Source organism: Carlito syrichta, unplaced genomic scaffold, assembly GCF_000164805.1.
Source record: "Carlito syrichta isolate Samal-C Ts95f unplaced genomic scaffold, Tarsius_syrichta-2.0.1 Scaffold103472, whole genome shotgun sequence".
Taxonomy (NCBI): Eukaryota; Metazoa; Chordata; class Mammalia; order Primates; family Tarsiidae; genus Carlito; species Carlito syrichta.
Window position 1 is genome coordinate 77,675 of NW_007047568.1, and position 18,466 is coordinate 96,140.

General features: G+C 47.0%; 1 protein-coding gene across 1 annotated transcript in view; it reads right to left on the reverse strand.

Annotated features, from left to right (window-relative positions):
- LOC103268062 (protein Shroom2-like) overlaps positions 1 to 18,466 on the reverse strand; it is a gene marked incomplete at its 3' end in the record, with an annotated part of 138,561 nt that overhangs the window by 34,288 nt on the left and 85,807 nt on the right. Inside the window, exons 4-6 of the mRNA XM_008065626.2 lie at positions 10,625 to 10,753; positions 5,243 to 7,607; positions 3,229 to 3,329 (exon numbers count right to left, since the gene is read on the reverse strand). Of these exons, the coding sequence (XP_008063817.2) occupies positions 3,229 to 3,329; positions 5,243 to 7,607; positions 10,625 to 10,753 (2,595 nt within the window). The remainder of the gene's footprint in view (positions 1 to 3,228; positions 3,330 to 5,242; positions 7,608 to 10,624; positions 10,754 to 18,466) is intronic.

Genomic DNA, 18,466 nt, shown 5'->3' on the forward strand with positions numbered 1-18,466 from the left:
ATAAAAAAGTAAAATCCTAGTCTTCCAAAAGCCATCAGTCTGGTCCAGCAGGCAGTAAGGACAGGTAAAGGAGTGAGAAACACAACCATGACATGAGTATGAGTCACTATGCCTGTCTTCCCCCACCAACAGCCCCAGTTTGCAGAAGTTGCTACTGCTTATAGGACGGCGAGTGTCTACTTGGAAGGTAAACTCTTAAAAGTGGAATTTCTGAATCAGAAGGTGAGTAAAACTGTAAAGCTTCAGTTACACTCCACAAAAAAGCCCTCCAGATGGGTTTTGCCAAATGCCCCTCTTCTCTGATGCCCACAGGGTGGCAGCTCCCTTTCCCTTCATTTTAAAGGTTTTTACATCAGTTGTGAATGAAAACTTTATCAGCTCAAGGCTGGGATGACACTTCCTGAGAGAGTTGACACAGCAGGTAGAACTGGTTTGTATAAAAGTAAAAGGGAGAAGCAGGGACGTTTCTACCAGTGTTATGGACTGAAATGTGTCCCCTGCAAAATTCATATGTGGATGCCACAACCCCCGGTATCTCAAAATGTGATTGTGTTTGAAGATAGGGCCTTTCAAGAGGTGATTAGGGTAAAATGAGGGTGTTAGGGCCTGTCCTAATCCACTAGGACTGGTGTCCTTATAAAAAGAGGTACCCTGCGTCTTCAAAATAAAATATGTAAAAAAGAAAGAAAAAGGAAGGAAAGAAGAAGAGATCGGGACACAGACACAGAGAGGGATGACCGTGTGAGGACACAGAGAGGAGACAGCATCTGTAAGCCAAGGAGAGCAGCCTCAGGAGAAGCCAAACCTGTTGACACTGATCTCGGACTTCCAGCCTCCAGAATTGTGAGAGGATACATTTTTGTTGTTTAAGCCACCAGGAAATGGATACACCCAGCTTTCATGGGACCCCCAAGTCAGTGGGTAGGAGCATTTAACAGAAGCAGATTCCTGCTGGTTTAATGACCGAGCTTGAGGGTCTGATGCAAAGCCTCTGAAGGCAGCAGGAGCTGGAGGTGAAGGCAATTGGAAAAGGAGAGGTGGGCTGTTCAGGACAGGAGAGGCGAATGTGCTGGGTCTGCTCCCTCGAGTTCAGGTTTACTTAGCTCTAATGCCACCTATACTCCCAAACCCAGCCAGAAGTCACCTCACTCTCCCCACCTTTGAGTCTCTGGAGCACCATGTAATGTCTTTAAAAAGTGGGAAGTAGGTGTCATCACTTCAATCATAAGTATTTATGTCTTTCTTTCCCTCCTACACTATGAGATCTTCTGGGGGCAGAACCTCTGTCATACTTGTCTTTACATATAACACAAGATCTTGAACCTCACAAAAACATGTTACCTCCATTTGATTTGCATGAACAACCAGCAAATAAAAAATAATTCCTATCTCAACATTCTTTTGTTATCCAAACAGAATACGACAAAAACCACTTTTTAGTATCAATGCTTCAGTTACCAGATCAGTAACTTCTATTATTTACACAGACATGTTTACATGAGTTTGAACGTTTGCAAAACACTGGGCTTCTTCATATCTTTGCATCATAGATTTTTATTTTGGTGGGCAAACGACAATCCTTTGCGTGAATTTTCACTTCCATTAATCTCAATTTAAATTTTTCAAGTGTATTCTTTCTTGCTGATCCTTCAGAAATTAAACAGTTTCTGGAAAAAGTTGAAAACAACTTTTCAACATTCATATTCTAGAATTTCATTGAGCTTCACCACTCTTACAAAAACACACACAACAATTCTGAAAATTGCTGGGTTTGTAGCTCAAAAGCAGAGCGCGTCTGGAACTAATTTCTTCAGAGTGGTTATGCAGGCTGCTGGGAGACGCAGCCGATAAAGGCAGCCCGCGGCCCCTCCCCTTCTCTTGATCCCTTCAGCATTGACAGTGCCATGCACGCACGCACGCAGCATGCACATGATAGCTGTTCAGGCAGAGCCCACCGATCGCCCAGCCCTGCGGCCCTACACAACTGGCCTTGCGACTGCGGCCGCCTGGAAGTCGGTTCTGAAACAAGACCACAGCTGGCACTGGGCACGTGACACTCTCGGAATCCGCAGTCATAAAGCTCTAATTGTGCTTCTCAGACACAGCTCAATTCTGTAGGTGGATTATTCATTGGGCTTTCTTACCCATGAGCTCTTGGTTTTAGCCTCGTAGACTGTTAAGTCACTGCAGGGACTTTCTCCACAAGCACACACAGAATACCAATCCTGTCGCCTCAGAGCCACATAAATATTTGATACTCTCGTATAAGGCTGACAGCACTCAGTTTAAAGCCAAATGAAATCCAACCCCAGTACATGAGGTTCTTGAAAGCAAGCATTTAAACTGGTTGTTTCTGCAATAGAACCTCAAGTTTTGAGGTCAGTTTATAATGTGAATGTCACTCCAATCACACAAGATTTTCAAGGCAACAGAAAATCCACACTCAGTGACCCTACTGTGCACACTTATTGCCATCCCTCCACCAACCCTTTGAAAAAAAGGTTCCACCACTTCTGCAGAGATGGACATTCTCTCTTGCCTTCCTCATGTGCAAACGGCAAGATTATACTCCGGATTTAATCTAAGTCCCATCCTAGCCACCACTAAGCAGCCACAGTGCACATTCTGGAATTATGGCGTGCAACCTCATAATCCCCTGCTGCGGCAGTTCTGACAGATGCTCAGAGCCTCTCTGGGAGTCAACTGACTTGATTTCTATTTTAAAGCCCAAAATTAATTCATTAGCTAAGTCCAATTTAGGAAGGCTTGCCTTGTTCCTTTCTGATCGACAGTCCTTAGAGGCAACTGTGATTTTGAGGCCGTGGCCCAGGCACACAGCCGTGTCCTAGATGGTTAAAGCTTCCCTTCAGTCAGGTTCTCTGTACAAAGCATTCAGCTCAAGTCCATTAAACTGGACTTCTAATTCTGTCTTCACAAACAGTCTCACTACAGAGAAAACACAGCAGCCATTTTAAAAACTCAAGATGCCACCACTGTGTTAGAAGGTATCTCTACCCTTGGGATGCATCTCCAGGCAAGGCTGCAGGATTCACAGGCTCTGCTCAAAACTCTAGGATGTTGGGGACAGTGGAAATCATGCCTGCTTTCAGCTGCTTTGGGTTTTGCAAAAACCAAATGCCTGTCCATGCTAACCAAGCATTCACCCACCATGAAGACGCCCACCCTCAAGGTACCTTTTCAATAACCCCAAACCCAAATTTCACCTACCTCAGAGTGGACTGCCCCTCCTCGGCACAGACTGTGTGGGGAAGCTCTTCTCTGTGCTCACCAGGGTCCTCTGCCTGCCTTCGCTGTTCCACAGAAGCTTCCTGCAAAGGGCAGCACAATGAGACACCAAGTCACCAAGCTGGCTTCTTCAAGACATCTGTTATTATGAAAGCCCTCATTTGTGGGTTCGCCTTATGCGCCTGTCCCACAATGTCAATGACGCTGCCTGTTGTCCTGTAACAGGATTCGGCCGTGTTTCTTGCCAGTTCAGCTCTACAAAGCATTTCATTGACACGACTGAACTAAGACCCTGCGTCCACTTCTGTTCTGGGCAGGAAACAGAACTCCTACGTGAAGCCTGGAAAACTGCATGGCACAACTGGCAAAAAACAAAAACAAAAACAAAACAAAACAAAAAAAACAACTGGTCACAAATTACTGTCGTGAAATCTCAAACCCTAGAACTTTCTTAGGAGTCTGGGATGCTTCGCTCCTCACGAATGGAGCAAGCATGGAATTCTCAGGTCACAAAGAATCACCCACAAGCCAGGGCAGACCGACAATGGGAATAAGCGCTGGCAGGGTCTGTGTGGGCTTTCAGAGTCGGAACGCCACAGAGCAAACCAGTAGCTTTCTTGCATGCACATAGTACTAAGTATCTTGTTGTGAGTCTACTGTTGGTTCTTTAAAAAAGAAGCTACATCAGTTACTGCAAATTTTTTTTCTTTGAAATGTACAAATGTAGGTGTAATAGGCAGAAAAAACAGAAAGGGGGTAGGGAAGAGAGAGAGACTGTTGACTCTGAAGCATAGCTCAGTATATGTAGTTTTGTAGAAAGCTTGAAGTCAACTCTCTCCATCAAAACTCTCACCTTAAAAAAGCACAACAGTTTAATGTGTTTTAAATACATTTTACCCCAGAGCAATCCTTAAAAATACTCTCAAATAAAAAATAGAATACCAATCCAAATACTATAAATATTAAATGGCATCAATGTTAGAGAAGTGGTTATCGTATGTTGTCTTACACCTTTATAAAGCAAGCATCTATTTCCATTTCAGAGGAATTTGCTACTATTTTCTTTCTTTTTTTTTTTTTTTGAGTTGGAGTCTCATTCTGTCGCCCAGACTGGAGTGCAGTGGCCTGCTCCCGGCCACCGTAGCCTCGACCTGCTGGGCTCTGGCGATCCTTCCGCCTCAGCCTTCCAAGTAACCAGAATTATAGGCATGCGCTACTATGCCCGGCTGATTTTTTGATTTATTATAGAGATGAGGTCTCCCTGCCCAGGTGGGTCTCGAACCCGTGGGCTCAGGCAATCCACTCACCTCAGCCTCCCAAAGGCGCAGGATTACAGGCTGAGCCACCAAGCCCGGCTACTATTACTATTTTCTAGTTTCCCTCCAACTTCTTTGCTTAGTAAGGGGAAAGACAGCTGAAGCCAGAGATTATGGCAACGAGGCTGAAACAAAAGATGTGGGTTTTTAGAAATATAGACTTAAAATGGACTGGGACGTATGGATTCCTCCCCAAGCGCTTTCCATACAAGTTAATAATAGAAAAGCTGGGGAGGCCGGGTACAGTGGCTCATGCCTGTAATCCCAACACTTTGAAAGGCCGAGGCAGGAAGATTGCTTAAGCCCAGGAGTTTGAGACCAGTCTCACAACATAGCGAGAACTCATCACTACAAAAAAAAATTTTTTTTAATTATCTGGGCATGGTGGCACACATCTGTAGTCCCAACTACTCGGGAGGCAGAGGAGGAAGGATCACTCAGAGCCCAAGAGGTCAAAGAGCCATGATGGTGCCACTGCACTCCAGCCTGGGCAACAGAGTGAGACCTCAACTCAAAAAAATATCAAAAAGCAAAGCAAAGCAAAGCTGGTGAGCATAAATGCACAAACAGCTGTTCCCGAGTAGCACTGATACTGGCCGTCATATTTTGGGTGTGTCCTGTCCCTGTCTTAAGATGGTAGTCAAGAGCAGCTGTGCCCTGCTCTGTGGCTTGATGTTTACCTGTTTGTAGTGGTCTGTGGATGGTGACGACCGGGACCTTTCATGAACATACTGTGGCCTCTCATGCTGATCCAGACCAGCATCCAGGATGTCATCTGCTGAGTGATACCGCCCAGAACTCCTGGATTCCAGAGGCTTCCTCTGTTCCTTCCAAGAAGCCTGATACTCTGCAAAGGTCCCAAGTCTCTGCAGTGGTTCCAGTTTCCCTGCCTTTTCTGTTTTTCTGTGATCATTGAGGCTTTCCCCAAAGGAAGTCGTGCGTGACCAGGGCTCTAAACCCTCATTTGGGCGAACTGCTGTCCGCGGCCTTTCCAGCTTCTCTCTTGGGACACCATGAAGCGCTTGTCTCTGCCCAGGCTGCTGGGAAATGGGTTTGCTTGTTTCCTCAAAAAATTTCCACCTGTCGGCAAACGTGCCCACCGTATCCTCAGATGTCCTGGGGTGCTGGCGAGGATCGTAGCCCCCCGAAAGGCCTACCTCGTTCATCTTCTCTGGTTCCGAGTATGACTTCAGTTTCTGTTCTGCTGTGAACCGTTTCCGGCCTCCGATGCGGGGAATGTGGGGCACGCCACTTCCAGATGAGGGCTGCTTGGCCAGGCCCACCTCCCAGAAGTGGGGCACAGTGTCTGGATCCTCTGTCCTGTGTTCTGGTGACCCCAGGTAGTGGTCTGCTGGGTTAGGATCCAAGTCACGGCGCTTGAACGACGTGGCCCTCAGGACCCGGGCTTGAGCCTCCTTCAGGTGGTCTTTATAGGTGCTAGTGAAGGGTCCTTCTGGAGTTATGCCTCCCAACTCAGCCCTCCAGCTGCTGGCAGCATCCCCTGCACAACCGGCTGCAGTCAACGTCACCGTGCTTTTGCTTTTCTGCAGCTTGGCTCTGCGCATCTGGATCTCATTCCGTAGGGTGGTGGCAAACCGGTCACTTCTCCGGGTGGGCTTGCCCACCTGGGCATCGAATGGCGGTGGCCTCATGGTGCTACCATCCCGGCTGTTCTCGGGTTGGCGCTTCCCCTCCTGGGTCAAGGAGTGCAGCAGGGGTGTCTCCTGCGGGGATATTCTGCTGCTCTCCCCGTCTGCCCACTTGAAGCCAACTGCTGTCTTCTGCTGACTGGCTTTTTCAGTGCGGCTGGCCCTGGGAGGCTCCTGGGTTCCCATGGGGCAGCTCTCGGTCCCTGCGTTCAGTGAGTAACATCTTCCTGTCTCGTGGGCATCCAGAGCCCCCTCGTGCTGAGGTAGGTGATGATGTGGGCTCTGGCCTGCCAGGTGCAGGGGAGGACACTCAAGGGCCCCAGGGGCCACATCAGAAGGCCAGCATCCCCCTCGGAGCTGAGCTGCTTGGGGGCCTCCTTGCAGGGGCCGCCTCACAGGCACACAATGATGATGGCTTGGCCCGCCAGTCTCCACCTTCTGCTCCATGGCACCAAGCCACTTCACTTGAGGGGGGCTGTCATCCTGGAGGCAGGTGGCTGGTGACTCCTGCCTGAGGTTTTCAGGGCAGAAGGGGCTGTCATCACTATACTGGCGTGGGTGCTGGCCCCCATGAGATGACTGTGGGACACGCACATCCGTGCTGGACAGAGAGGCCTGGAGCCTGCCCGGAGCCCTGTTATCGGAGGATGGCCAGCCACACTCTGGGCGGGCCTCTTGTGGGCAGCCTGGGCCTCCTGCTCCCTTCCCACCACCCAGGCGTGCTGGCCTCCACAGCCGATCGGTAGGCTCTGGTCTCCATTCACCACGGGGCTGAGTCCGAGCCAGGGCAGTAAAGTGCTGCACAGTGGCTGCCTCTGAGAACGGAGGGCCCTGGGCCTTCTCATGGCTCTTGGTGGCAGCAAAGCTGTCACTGCGGAGAGGAGGAAGGGGAGGAGGAGGTGAGGAAGGTGCTTTTTTCTTATCGGGAACATACCAGATAGGCCCAAAATTGGACCTCCCAGAGGGGGCCAGCTTAGGCTCAGAACTGTCCTCTGGCCTCAGGCTTTTGCCACTGTCACTGGAGACCCTAGGTGGGGGGAAACACCCGAACCTGTCCTCCAGGCCTTGAGGGTCACCCGCAGCTTGGCCCTGCCGGCTGCCACCCTGTCTGGGGGCCTCCCAGAGGCCCACACTATAGAGGATGTTCTCAGCTGAGGAGGTGTCGGCCTTGGACAAGGTGTGGTCAGGAGTGCTGGAGCTGGTGGAGAAGGAGCCGTAAGCCGAGTCACGCTTGCTGTGACCACCCAAGTGGTCAATGCTGCTGTTGGACTTGGCTGCCGAGAGGCGTCCAGAGGGGTGGTCCAGGCTGTCGACGCTCCCCAGGGAGCTGAAGTGGTCAGAGGTGCGCTGTAGGTTCGTCTGCTCCCATGTGCCGGACAGGTCATGGGAGGAGGAACTGCAGAAAAAGAAGAGGACAAGGCACGGTTTGCTTTAGCATCAGGAACAGCTAAGGGCGAGACAGCAGGACACAGCTGGCCCCACAGAGAAAAACCAAGACACCAAACTAACTACCTAAGGTAAGATCACTGGGTTTGACTTGACCTCAGCACATCTGGATTGTAGCACAAGGAGGGAGAAACTTCCTGAGTGCAGGCTGAAGAGACCATGTTCTTCTGCTGACTGCCTTCCTACCCAACAGGTGCCTTTCAGCACTAGTGCACCTCTCACCCCAATGCCCAGGTCACTAGCAAGTAATGCCCGCACGAACACTTCTGTGGTCAATCAATAGCTAAGTGCAAGCTAAGTGCAAACTATAACTCACGAGCTGAAAATGGTTTTTCTATTTTTAAATGGTCAGGGGAAAATAAATCAAAGAAGTAATAGTTCTCCTATTTGACCTGCGAAGATTGTATGAAATTCAAATTACAGTCCATAGGTCAAGATTTACTGGAACACAGGTGCACCCACTTGTGTGGGGGGGCTGTTTGTGGCTGCTTTCACACTACAACAGCAGAGGTGACGGACTGCAACAGAGATTGTTTGGCCCACAAAGCCAAACATATTTATCAATTAGCTCGTTACACAGCCTGTATGTACACCCCTGGTTTAGTGTACAAAATGATTCTTTTTTTTTTTGAGTTGGAGTCTCACTCTGTCACCCAGATTGGAGTGCAGTGGCATGCTCCCAGCCACCACAGCCTCAACCTCCTGGGCTCCACAATCCTTCCGCTTCAGCCTTCCAAGTAGCCGGAACTACAAGCGTGCACTATCACGCCTAGCTAATTTTTTATTTATTGTAGAGATGAGGTCTTACCAAGTTGCCTGGGTGGGTCTCAAACCTGCAGGCTCAGGCAATCCACTCACCCCAGCCTCCCAAAGCGCTGGGATTACAGGCTGAGCTACCGAGCCCAGCTCAAAATGATTCTTATTGTGCATTATTAACACAAAGGAAGCAACCAAAGAACAATGTTAAAATGGAAAGAGAAAACCCACGTACTAAAGTATTAATAGCACCTCTTTAAACTCAGACGGATGTGTGATTGAAAACACAAGAGGCCGGGTGCGGTGGCTCATGCCTATAATCCCAGCACTTTGGGAGGTCGAGGTGTCAGGATTACCAGAGCTCACAGGCTCAAGACCTGGGCAACCTGGCGAGACCTCATTTCTACAATATATCGAAAAAATTAGCCGGGTTTAGTGGCGTGTGCCTGTAGGTGCAGCTACTTGGAAGGCTGAGGCGGAAGGATCACCTGAGCCCAGCAGGTTGAGGCTGCAGTGGCCATGAGTGTGCCACTGCACTCCAGCCTGGGTGATGGTTGAGACTCTGACTCAAAAAAAAAGAAAGAAAGAAAACACAAAAGACAGGCTTTACTAGCAAGACCACAGGCTGCTGCATCTAGGCAACTCGTCATACCTCATGGAGTCCTTGGAGCTTCACGTGAACACCAAGGAACACTTGCTCCGAACTGGGATAGTGTCTATGAGGGGGAAATAAACAGGCAACTGAGACATGAATTCTTTTGTGAGGTAGTAAGAGAGAGAGTGTGTGTGTGTGTGTGTGTGTGTGTGTATGTGTATGTATGTGTGCGTGCGCGCGCGTGTGTGTCTGATAATTCTCAATGGTGAAACTATTTATTTATCCAGGATGTTAAAAGCGTTCCTTAAAGCTCAACACAGCTGAGACAGTCATGCTTCAAGGGATAAAAAATGTTGTCTCTACACGGAGTTGGGGGAGAATGAGGAGTAGAACCGTATGACTAGGACAAGGATATAGGAGAATAATTGACTGAACTGTGTGCAGAAGTAAGAGGACTGTTTGGGTTTTGTACCATCTTCTGCAAGGACAAGGCCAGGCATCCTCACACACAGAGCATGTTCCTGACTGCCCTCCCCGCTGTGTTCCCGAGATGATTCTTCCCGAGATCCGAAGTCCAGGCAGATGTAAGCAACACTAAGTGCTGTTTCCACATAGATGTGGGCAGTATACATGTTTCTGTCATCAAGAGACTGCCACATGGGCTTAATGGAGAGCCCATAACCTGATGCCACTTCAAGAATGAAATTAAAGACCCACTTTTCACTTAAGTTTTACTACTCAGTTGAGAATCTGTGGTTTTTCAAAAATACACTGGGCTTTAAATACAATCGTCTTTCATCACTTTAAATAGGTAATTTAAAGTACCTGTTGAGTACTTGAAGATGTTTCCTTCACATCACTTAAGTTTGAGATGTTTCCTTCACATCACTTAAGTACTTCACTTTGCAGTTTTGCAGACCAGTGTTTATTAATAGCCAAAAATTGATTCTGAGTGGTTAAGTTAGCTCCAAACACACACCCAAACACACACACACACACACACACACACACACACACACACACAGATACACATGGGCACACACACATACACACGCACAAACATGTACACACACATACAGGCACACCACATATGTGGGGGCCTTTACCACTAATCCCAAGAAGGTGGAGGAGAAGGCACAGACACTTAGCAGAACTTCCCTGGAAGCTTTTATGAAACACACCTGCCGCCCCATGAGCGTCTCCTGCCTTCCAGCCCATGTGTAAAACCCTAGAAAGTTGTGACTATGGGCACAGATGGGGGTGCTACAGCTGGCTGGCCCAAACCCTACTGCCTGTTAGCCCACTTGGCCATCCCAAAGGGACTCTGGCAACACCCAAGTCCTGCAGCTTTCCTCACATCAGCAGCATACACAAGGAGGCGGGTTCGTTATCCCATCGTGCTGTTTTATTGTGTATTGTCTGGCATCACCCACTGGCATGATTAGTGAAAAACGTAGAGACCTCTGACTATAATCATGCGTCAATGGCCTGGTCTCATCCGAAACATCAAGATCATTCTGAAGTCAAGGAAAGCACACTCATGACAGACCCCAGAGGCCTGAGTGTCTGCAGAATATCGCACAAACCTGGCATCCTCACTGGGAATGAGTGCTTACCTCGCATGGTGTCGGCCTTGCCAGGAAGGGCCAATAGCGGAGGGGAACGGAGAGGCCGCCATCTCCGGGTGGCTGTCAGAGAACTTGGTGGCGTGCCAGGAATGAGGTCTCCAGCTCAGCTCGCTCCTCCTGGAAAAGAATGGAGGCGATTTAGGGGCCGTGCACACTCGGGGCTTTCACACTGAGACAGTGCAAGGACAGAAACCTGTCACGGCAACCCAGGCGAGTGCCCAGCACGTGTTCAGGGCTCCCTGCTGAAGCCACGACACACATTCTCCTTAGGCTTGTGTTCACCACCCATGTGCTGCACAGGCTGCAAGGGTACAGCAGCCCTTATTCTTTCAAATGCGTTCCTCCATGAGTGAGTACGATTATTATTTATCAATTTAAAATTTTACCAAAGTAAGAAGAAGTAAAATTTATTCTAAATAAATAAACAAATCTTGCCTTCTCCCCGCCCCAGTGTGAACAAAAACAGAATCTCCCCTCTTTTGTTGGAGAAAAGGTCAGTGAGTCCCTAGGTGGCTGGGTCACACAGATTCAGATTGCTTATCTCTATTTACCCAGGCCACTAAGTAAATACAGCTGTCTTCAAGACTCTGTGCCTCTCAATGCACATCTGTGAAGTCAAGCAAGGGTTCCCATTGCCCGAGACCAACAGGCTCAAGTCCCTTCCAGCCAGAACATCTGAAAGTGGTATGAGCCTTCCAGGGTTCCCATATCGCATTCCCCACCATCCCATGTGTAGCTTATCTGTGTTTTGGCCACACCTGCCCAGGTACCATGAGGTGTGTCCAGCTAGAAATTCCTGAAGACATAACAGGGTCTCCAGGGGAATGTCGAATGTAAAGAGCCACCCAAACATGCTTTTCCTCTATCCTTACCATAGAAAGTGAGCTTTGTTTCTCTCTTCTCTAACTGGGACAGAACTGACCTTACTGTGGACAGCTGACAGCCCAATCAAGAATGGAAAAAGAACTCAGCTGAGCCTCTTAAGGTACTTTACAGAGATCAGACATTTTTCCAGCAAGTAAAAACATTAAAGAATATTATGGGGCCAGGCATGGTGGCTCATACCCTGTGATCCCAGTACTTTGGGAGGCTGAGGTAGGAGGATTTCTTGAGCCTAAGAGTTAAAAGCCAGTCTGGGCAACATAGCGAGACCTCGTCTCTACAAAAAAAAAAAAAAAAAGCATTTAGAACACAAACCTTTCAATGACTCAGGTCATTATAATGAGGAAAAGTATATGGGTGACAAAATGTGGCACATGTTCACTTTATCATATTTTCCCATGAACCAAAGAGAATGCATCAGACAGACACTCATTATACCACAGAAGGAAAGGAACTATAAAGTCCAGGCTGTACCTCATAGAATTTCTCAAAATCCTCGTAAGGAAGGTTCTGGCCACGTGAACTTCATTTTCAGCTGGCTTTTTCTGTGCTACGATATCCACAACTTCTTTCATCTTCCTTTATAGTTAATTAGTAAGGGAAAAAACTAGCCTGGCTGAAACTGGAGGCAAAGGAGAGAAAAGAGAAGGCTGGGAAAGGAACATAGCATTCGTGGCAGCACTACTTCAAGCCCTCCACTGGAATAACTGGGCTATATCTGGATTAGTGGGGTAGCAGTTCTCCATGGACAGATGAAAACTCTCCCAGAAAGCTTGTAAAAAATGGTCATTAGCAAGCATATATAAAAATATTAGCAACAAAATATGTGTGGTAGATGACAAGGAATCCCATGACCCTGAGATGTCATGCCCTGGGGAAGCCCAAGCAAGCATGTGTCTCCAACACCAAGCAGCCCCAGCGGTGGCGGCATCTCAGCCTGCACACCAGACACAGGAAGGAGAGAAGCCACTTGCACATATGGTCCCTGCAGAGGGGACATGGAGAAAGACTGAGGAACCCAGCTGGCAGCCAGAACCAAGGCCCAAAACTTCCAGGAATGTACTGCTGTTCAAGCCACCCCCACGGAGGCCCCCATCATTGTGGAAGAGAGACAATGAGTCCCTGCTGCACCCTGCCTAGATTCCTGCTTTGGCCCTGACAGATGTGTCAATCCTGGGTATGGCTGCTCATGAGTAATGAGACAGGAGACAAGTGACTTATTCTCTTAGAGGTCTGCTAGTCACCACCAGGGACATTGGGTAGCCACAGCCACAAGTGGTGATTTAAATTAATCAAAATGAAAACATTCAAAGTTCAGTTCCTCAGTCATGCTAGCCACACTGTGAGTGCTCAGCAGCTTCATGTGGCCAGTGGTGACTGTGCAGGGCAGCATACACATGGGCCATTTCCATCACTGCAGGAAGCTCTATAGCAGGACTGTCTTAGAGATATATAATGCCAATCCACACAGTAGGAACACCACTACCTGCCTGTGAGCACCTACAACCCTAGCACCCCTAGAATGGTAACTGTCTACATTGCCTCCCCATCCCCCCGACTCTTCCATAAAGTACAGACAACTATCTTTTGGAAATTTTCTAGAGCAGATTTTTAATCTTAAAATAACCGGCCCTAACACACAGCATATTTCCGGGTATATCCATATAGGTCAACAGCTTTGTGCTTAGGCAATTTTACAAATAGAAATTCTGTTTTAATGCCACCAATTTGGGTATAAGCATTTTATGCACCAAAGATCATCAGAATGGAGGATAACAATCTTAAATCTGCTTCTGAAAATATGCAGGCAGCACTTTCCTCCCTCAAGACACAAAGCTTGAGTTTGCAGAACTGTTTCAAAGAAAACGATCATCCCCACAGACTGATTTCTTAAATTCAAGCAGAAAGAGGAGCTAAATCTTTAGCTTAGTCAGTTACTATCAGAGGAGAGAACAGCTTAGTGGTAACATTAACCTAGATTAGCACAGTTAGCCAAAAAAGCCCGAAAAACCAATCTTACCCTTTCACTAGCCTTATATGAAAATAAGGACTAGTTTGGTTTTGTAAATGTCCCTAGCGGTGACTACAGAAGCAATCTAGCAGCTGAGAGGGCTAGACAAACCCATTCCTGACCCCAAACATCATTCTATTAAAACCTGAATGTTATACTTTAAAATAACACTGTAACAATAATTAATGATAATATTCTAGATTTATTCTTTTACCTTAGAAGTTTATTCTATAATGATGATAATTCAACTTATGTCTAATATTGACTTTAACTGCTGACCATTTGGTCAAAATGCATACTGTTCCATAGAAAGAAAAATCAACAAACAAAATGTGGTCTCTCCATACAATGGAAGAGCAATCAGTCATGATAAGGAATCATGTTCTGAGTCATACTGCAACATGGATAAACCTTGGGGACATTGTGCTAAGTGACACTAGCCAGTTACAAAAGGACAAACACTGTGTGACTCAACTTATTGTTTATGCTACGTGTATTTTACCACAATTACAAAAAGACCAAAGTGTATATGGTACATCCCTTAGGATGTGTCCATCAGGGGGACACAAATGCACAGGTTGAGGTCAAAATGCAGGCCAGGGGAAAAGGAAGTAAAGACAAAAGAGTCAGAACTGGGGGCATCAGAGCCACGAAGGCTGACAATGTGGAAGAGGGTCCCCCACAGCATCCAGATGTGTGCGGAAGGCAGCTTGGGTGGAGTTGGCAGAGGAGGGAAGGGAACCGATGCTGCACAAATGAGACTTCTTGGACGGTCATGAAATGCATCCTACCTGACTTGCAGCTGTAAGGACTGCCTAAAGACAATGGTCAATGCTCTATGAGGCAATGAAAGAATGGAAACAAACCCAGAAGCTCCTTTTAAAAAGATAATACATAGATGTGTTGATTTCAAGAGGACAAAGCCAGTAGTTATGATATGAATTAGGGCTATTTTTTAAATAACGAAATGAAGACACATGGTAAAAAAAAAGATTATACTCCTTCCTCTCTGAATTGGTTACTGGTGACAGTGAGATTTTCCTACCATATATGTGCTGTTTTTCAAGTCCTCTGAATTTCCTGGTGTGTAATGAACGTGTATTTGAGAATCAAGCCAGGGTTGGGCTGTTTTCTGTTAGCACCTCTGAAACAGCTGGATTTGTGTTGATAAGGAGAGATGACATTCAGCCCCAGCATGCTGGTCACACAACCACATTCAGTGAAGTCAGGGGAACGGGGCACTCTGGTGCCACCTAGAGCCTTCCCACCCTCACCGTTCCTCTGGCTCAGTTTCAACCACCCCCAGATGGAACAGGAACAAGAGAAGAACAACTGAAGATTCTTTCAACTAGGTGTGGTGCTCCCTCCCCACAAGGTACGTACCCCAGCAACTTGAAACCACGGGTCCCTAGAATTGCAGGCATCATGTCAAAAGCAGGACACAAACATGTTTCTGTGCATTTTCTTCCACCCTGCAGCCTTGGTGGGTGCCCTTCCTTCCCCATTTCATCAGGTTGTATGACCATTCTCTCGTGCCATTATCATTCTTCCAAAACATAATCGGTACTCAACAAATAACTTCCCTTCATATAACTAATCTTTCACATAACTACCAAAATGTCACGGTGTGGACGATATTAACACTGGGTTTTTTGGTATACCAGCTGAAGTTATTCATTCTCATAGAGGGCTCCCCTGAAATCCTTTCCCACAGATTGTATACTAAACAATTGAAATTTACCTCAACTTTTTAGAATAATTTTACATGCTAGGTAGTATTTTGGGTGATTTTTTTTATTGGAAAATATAGTTTATTTAAAAAGTAATTTAGAGAGCGAGGAGAGGAGATTCACCTCCCCAAGGTAGGGGAGGGGACCAAAGCCAGGAAACACAGCAGCCATAGCTCAAAGAGCCACGGGAACACACCAGTTTAACAAAGCACTGGCCTGATTTTTTTTTTTTTTAAAGGACAGGGTCTGGACCACAAATATAAAAATGCTAGGATGACACTGAAAATTAAGAACAAGTGACCTAGCTCTCAAATATTCTGCTTCGTTTTTTAGAGGAATTCTTAGAAGAACTGCTTCAATGAAATCTTTATTACTCACAAAGAGAATTCCTTCCCTCCTCTTAAAAAAAAAAAAAAGTCACGTGTGCCTTGGGTTATTTTCCTAACCTTTTAGAAGAAAGAAAAGAAGCACTACCTCCCAAAACAAATAGTGTGTTTTGCCCCTCGAGCTAGTTAAGCTCAATGCAGCAGTGTTGGCTGGAGGCCAAGGTAGCCTGGAAGGGGAGGGGCCTTGGCCTGCTGGGAGCCTAGGTTCTAAAATGGCGGGGCCACCTTGTCCCTCATGCCTGGAAATCTCCATGGCTGGATGTTGCATAGCTGGGGGACTTTTAGCCTACTGGAGGCTGGGGAAATCTTCGTGGGAAAATAAATAAGTAATGGCATCTTGGGGCATCTTAGAGATAAAGAAGAGGCGGAAGGTGGAAAGGCCTCACAGATATAGGGCCAGCTTGGGAAGTACTGGAAATACTGGAGGTGGGGGGGTGTCAGTGACTGTGACAAGTTTCCTGATGCCAGACCCCAGGGTCTGGGGAGGAGGACGTTCCACAGAAGACACAAGCCAGCACAGGCTGCGGGAACCCCTGGGGTGGGAGCCAGGGGAATTTACCCAACAATTACACACACTCTTCTAATCCTTTAAACAAAAAGTACCTCCCTACAAACATAAAATGAACCCTGCCCCTGACCCTGTGCTTCCTTTTCCTGCCAATCCTGCGGAAGGTCTCTTCCTTTCCCAGTCTGTCTCAATCTCCTGCCAGATGAATCTTCTGCCAGATCTTCCCTCCCACTCCAGCATCCAGCCCAGGGCTTCTCTGAGCATGCTCCCTGGGCCAGCAGCATTTGCATCACCTGGGGACTTGGCAGACAAAGCAAATTCTCAGGCCTGCCCCAGACCTATGAAGCCAGTGGGCGTGTCTGCACAACCCCACCTTCTTCCCAAGCCTTCCTTGGCCACTCCCTTTAGAACTTCCAGCCATAGTTTCTAGTTTTGGGTACCTGGTATGGCTGACAGAGATTTCTATCTGCCTCTCAAACCTGGCTCAGGCTTCACAGGACAGCTCCATTGCTCTGGCCTCAGGAAAGACTTTCCTGGGTGGGCTTCCACTCCTCCTTCCCTCTGAGCCATCACTTTTTAAAACTTTCCGGTCTGTGTCTTTAGCCCCTTCAGCTGCAGGCTCCCCCACAAGGCAGGACCTAAAGGAAAGCTCTCAACCACTGGGCCAGAGTGCTTCTCACAGACATTAAATGGGTGTATAAAAAATATGTCAAAGCACTCCATACATGAGGACTTGTGTGTATGTGTGTATGTGTGTGTGTGTGTGTGTATGTGTGTGTATTTACTCTAAGAAAACAGTCAAACCCCTAATGGCATTGTGGGAAGCTTTATATGGCCAGGTGTTCTTCTCCCAGGCAGTGGTGTGGACAATGCCATGCCATAGATGGTGACATCATGCCTGATAAAATCTATAGTCCTAGAAGATAAGAGTCAAGTAGTTCCTGCCTTTATACATGAAGAGAATTGAGGCAAGATAAAAATTCCCAAATGACCTAAGTGGCTGAAACTGATATGAGACATCAAAGCTGCATTTTAAGCAAATGCCTGGGCCAAGAAGCAGCATTCACACAGGATGAAAGCTTCCACGATGCTCTCCACCTGGGCCTGGTTCCCTAGCCCTCCCCTAGCAAGAGCCACGAGCCCACACCTCTGGTCTCAGGCCCTGGAACACTCCTGGGCACTTCAGCAGAGAAGAGCAGAGAAATACCACAACATAAACACAGGGAGAACACAGAAATAGCCCAAGTGCCTTCTTTTTTTTCTATTAATTTTTTTTTTTTTTGAGAAACCAGGATTTATCGAGAGGACAGAAAAGCTCCCAGAGCAGGAAGGGACCTGAGGGTGTTGCCTGTTTTTTTTTTTCTATTACTTTTATAATCTTCATTTCTACAAACCCATTAATGTTGGAAAGGAAAAAAAAATATCTCGCCCAATATCAAAACCACCTGTGTTCAAACAACACATATTCCCCGATTGTCTGATGCGTCTTTCATTCAACTCGATGTTTTCAAAGTGCACCCACACAGCTTCCTGGCTATGTTTCTCCAGGATAGATTTGTTGGCAAAGAAACTCAGGATATTCAAATGTGCAATCATTAATATGACTAATTATATACAGCCGTAAGGATCAACAGCAGGGCTATAATAAAGGCACAAAACAATTCACTTGTTAAGTGAACATATTGGTATAAACAAGGCAAAAACCATACCAAAAAGCAACAAGAGATTGCAGACTGCTGTCACCTGAATGCTATGTATAAAGAATTCTACCCATACTGATAGATGTGGGGAGAGAGAGCTCAAGAAACAATTTCACCCACCTAGCCTTTTCTGAAACTCTACCCCCTACACAAAGCCCATAATAATTAGCTGTATTTTTTTTTTGAGTCGGAGTCTCACACTGTCACCTAGGCTGGGGGGGCAGTGGCATGTTCTCAGCCTCCACAGCCTTGACCTGCTGGGCTCAGGTGATTCTTCTGCCTCAGCCTTCCAAGTAGATGAAACCATAGGTGCATGCCACCACGTCTGGCTAATTTTTTTATTATTATAGAGACAAGGTCTTGCCAAGTTGCCCAGGCTGGTCTCGAACCCATGGGCACAGACAATCCTCTAGCCTCTGCCTCCCAAAGTGCTGGGATTACAGACGTGAGCCACTGCACCCAGCTAACTGTATTTTCATTGATTTGTCCTCAAATTCCCACCCATAGTTATTCACAGTGTCCTCAGGTTAAAAGGTGCTAAAAGAGTGAAAAAGGTATTTTTCCTAGAAAAAGTAACAAGGAACATGGGTATACAGAAGATAAATGAAGTTTA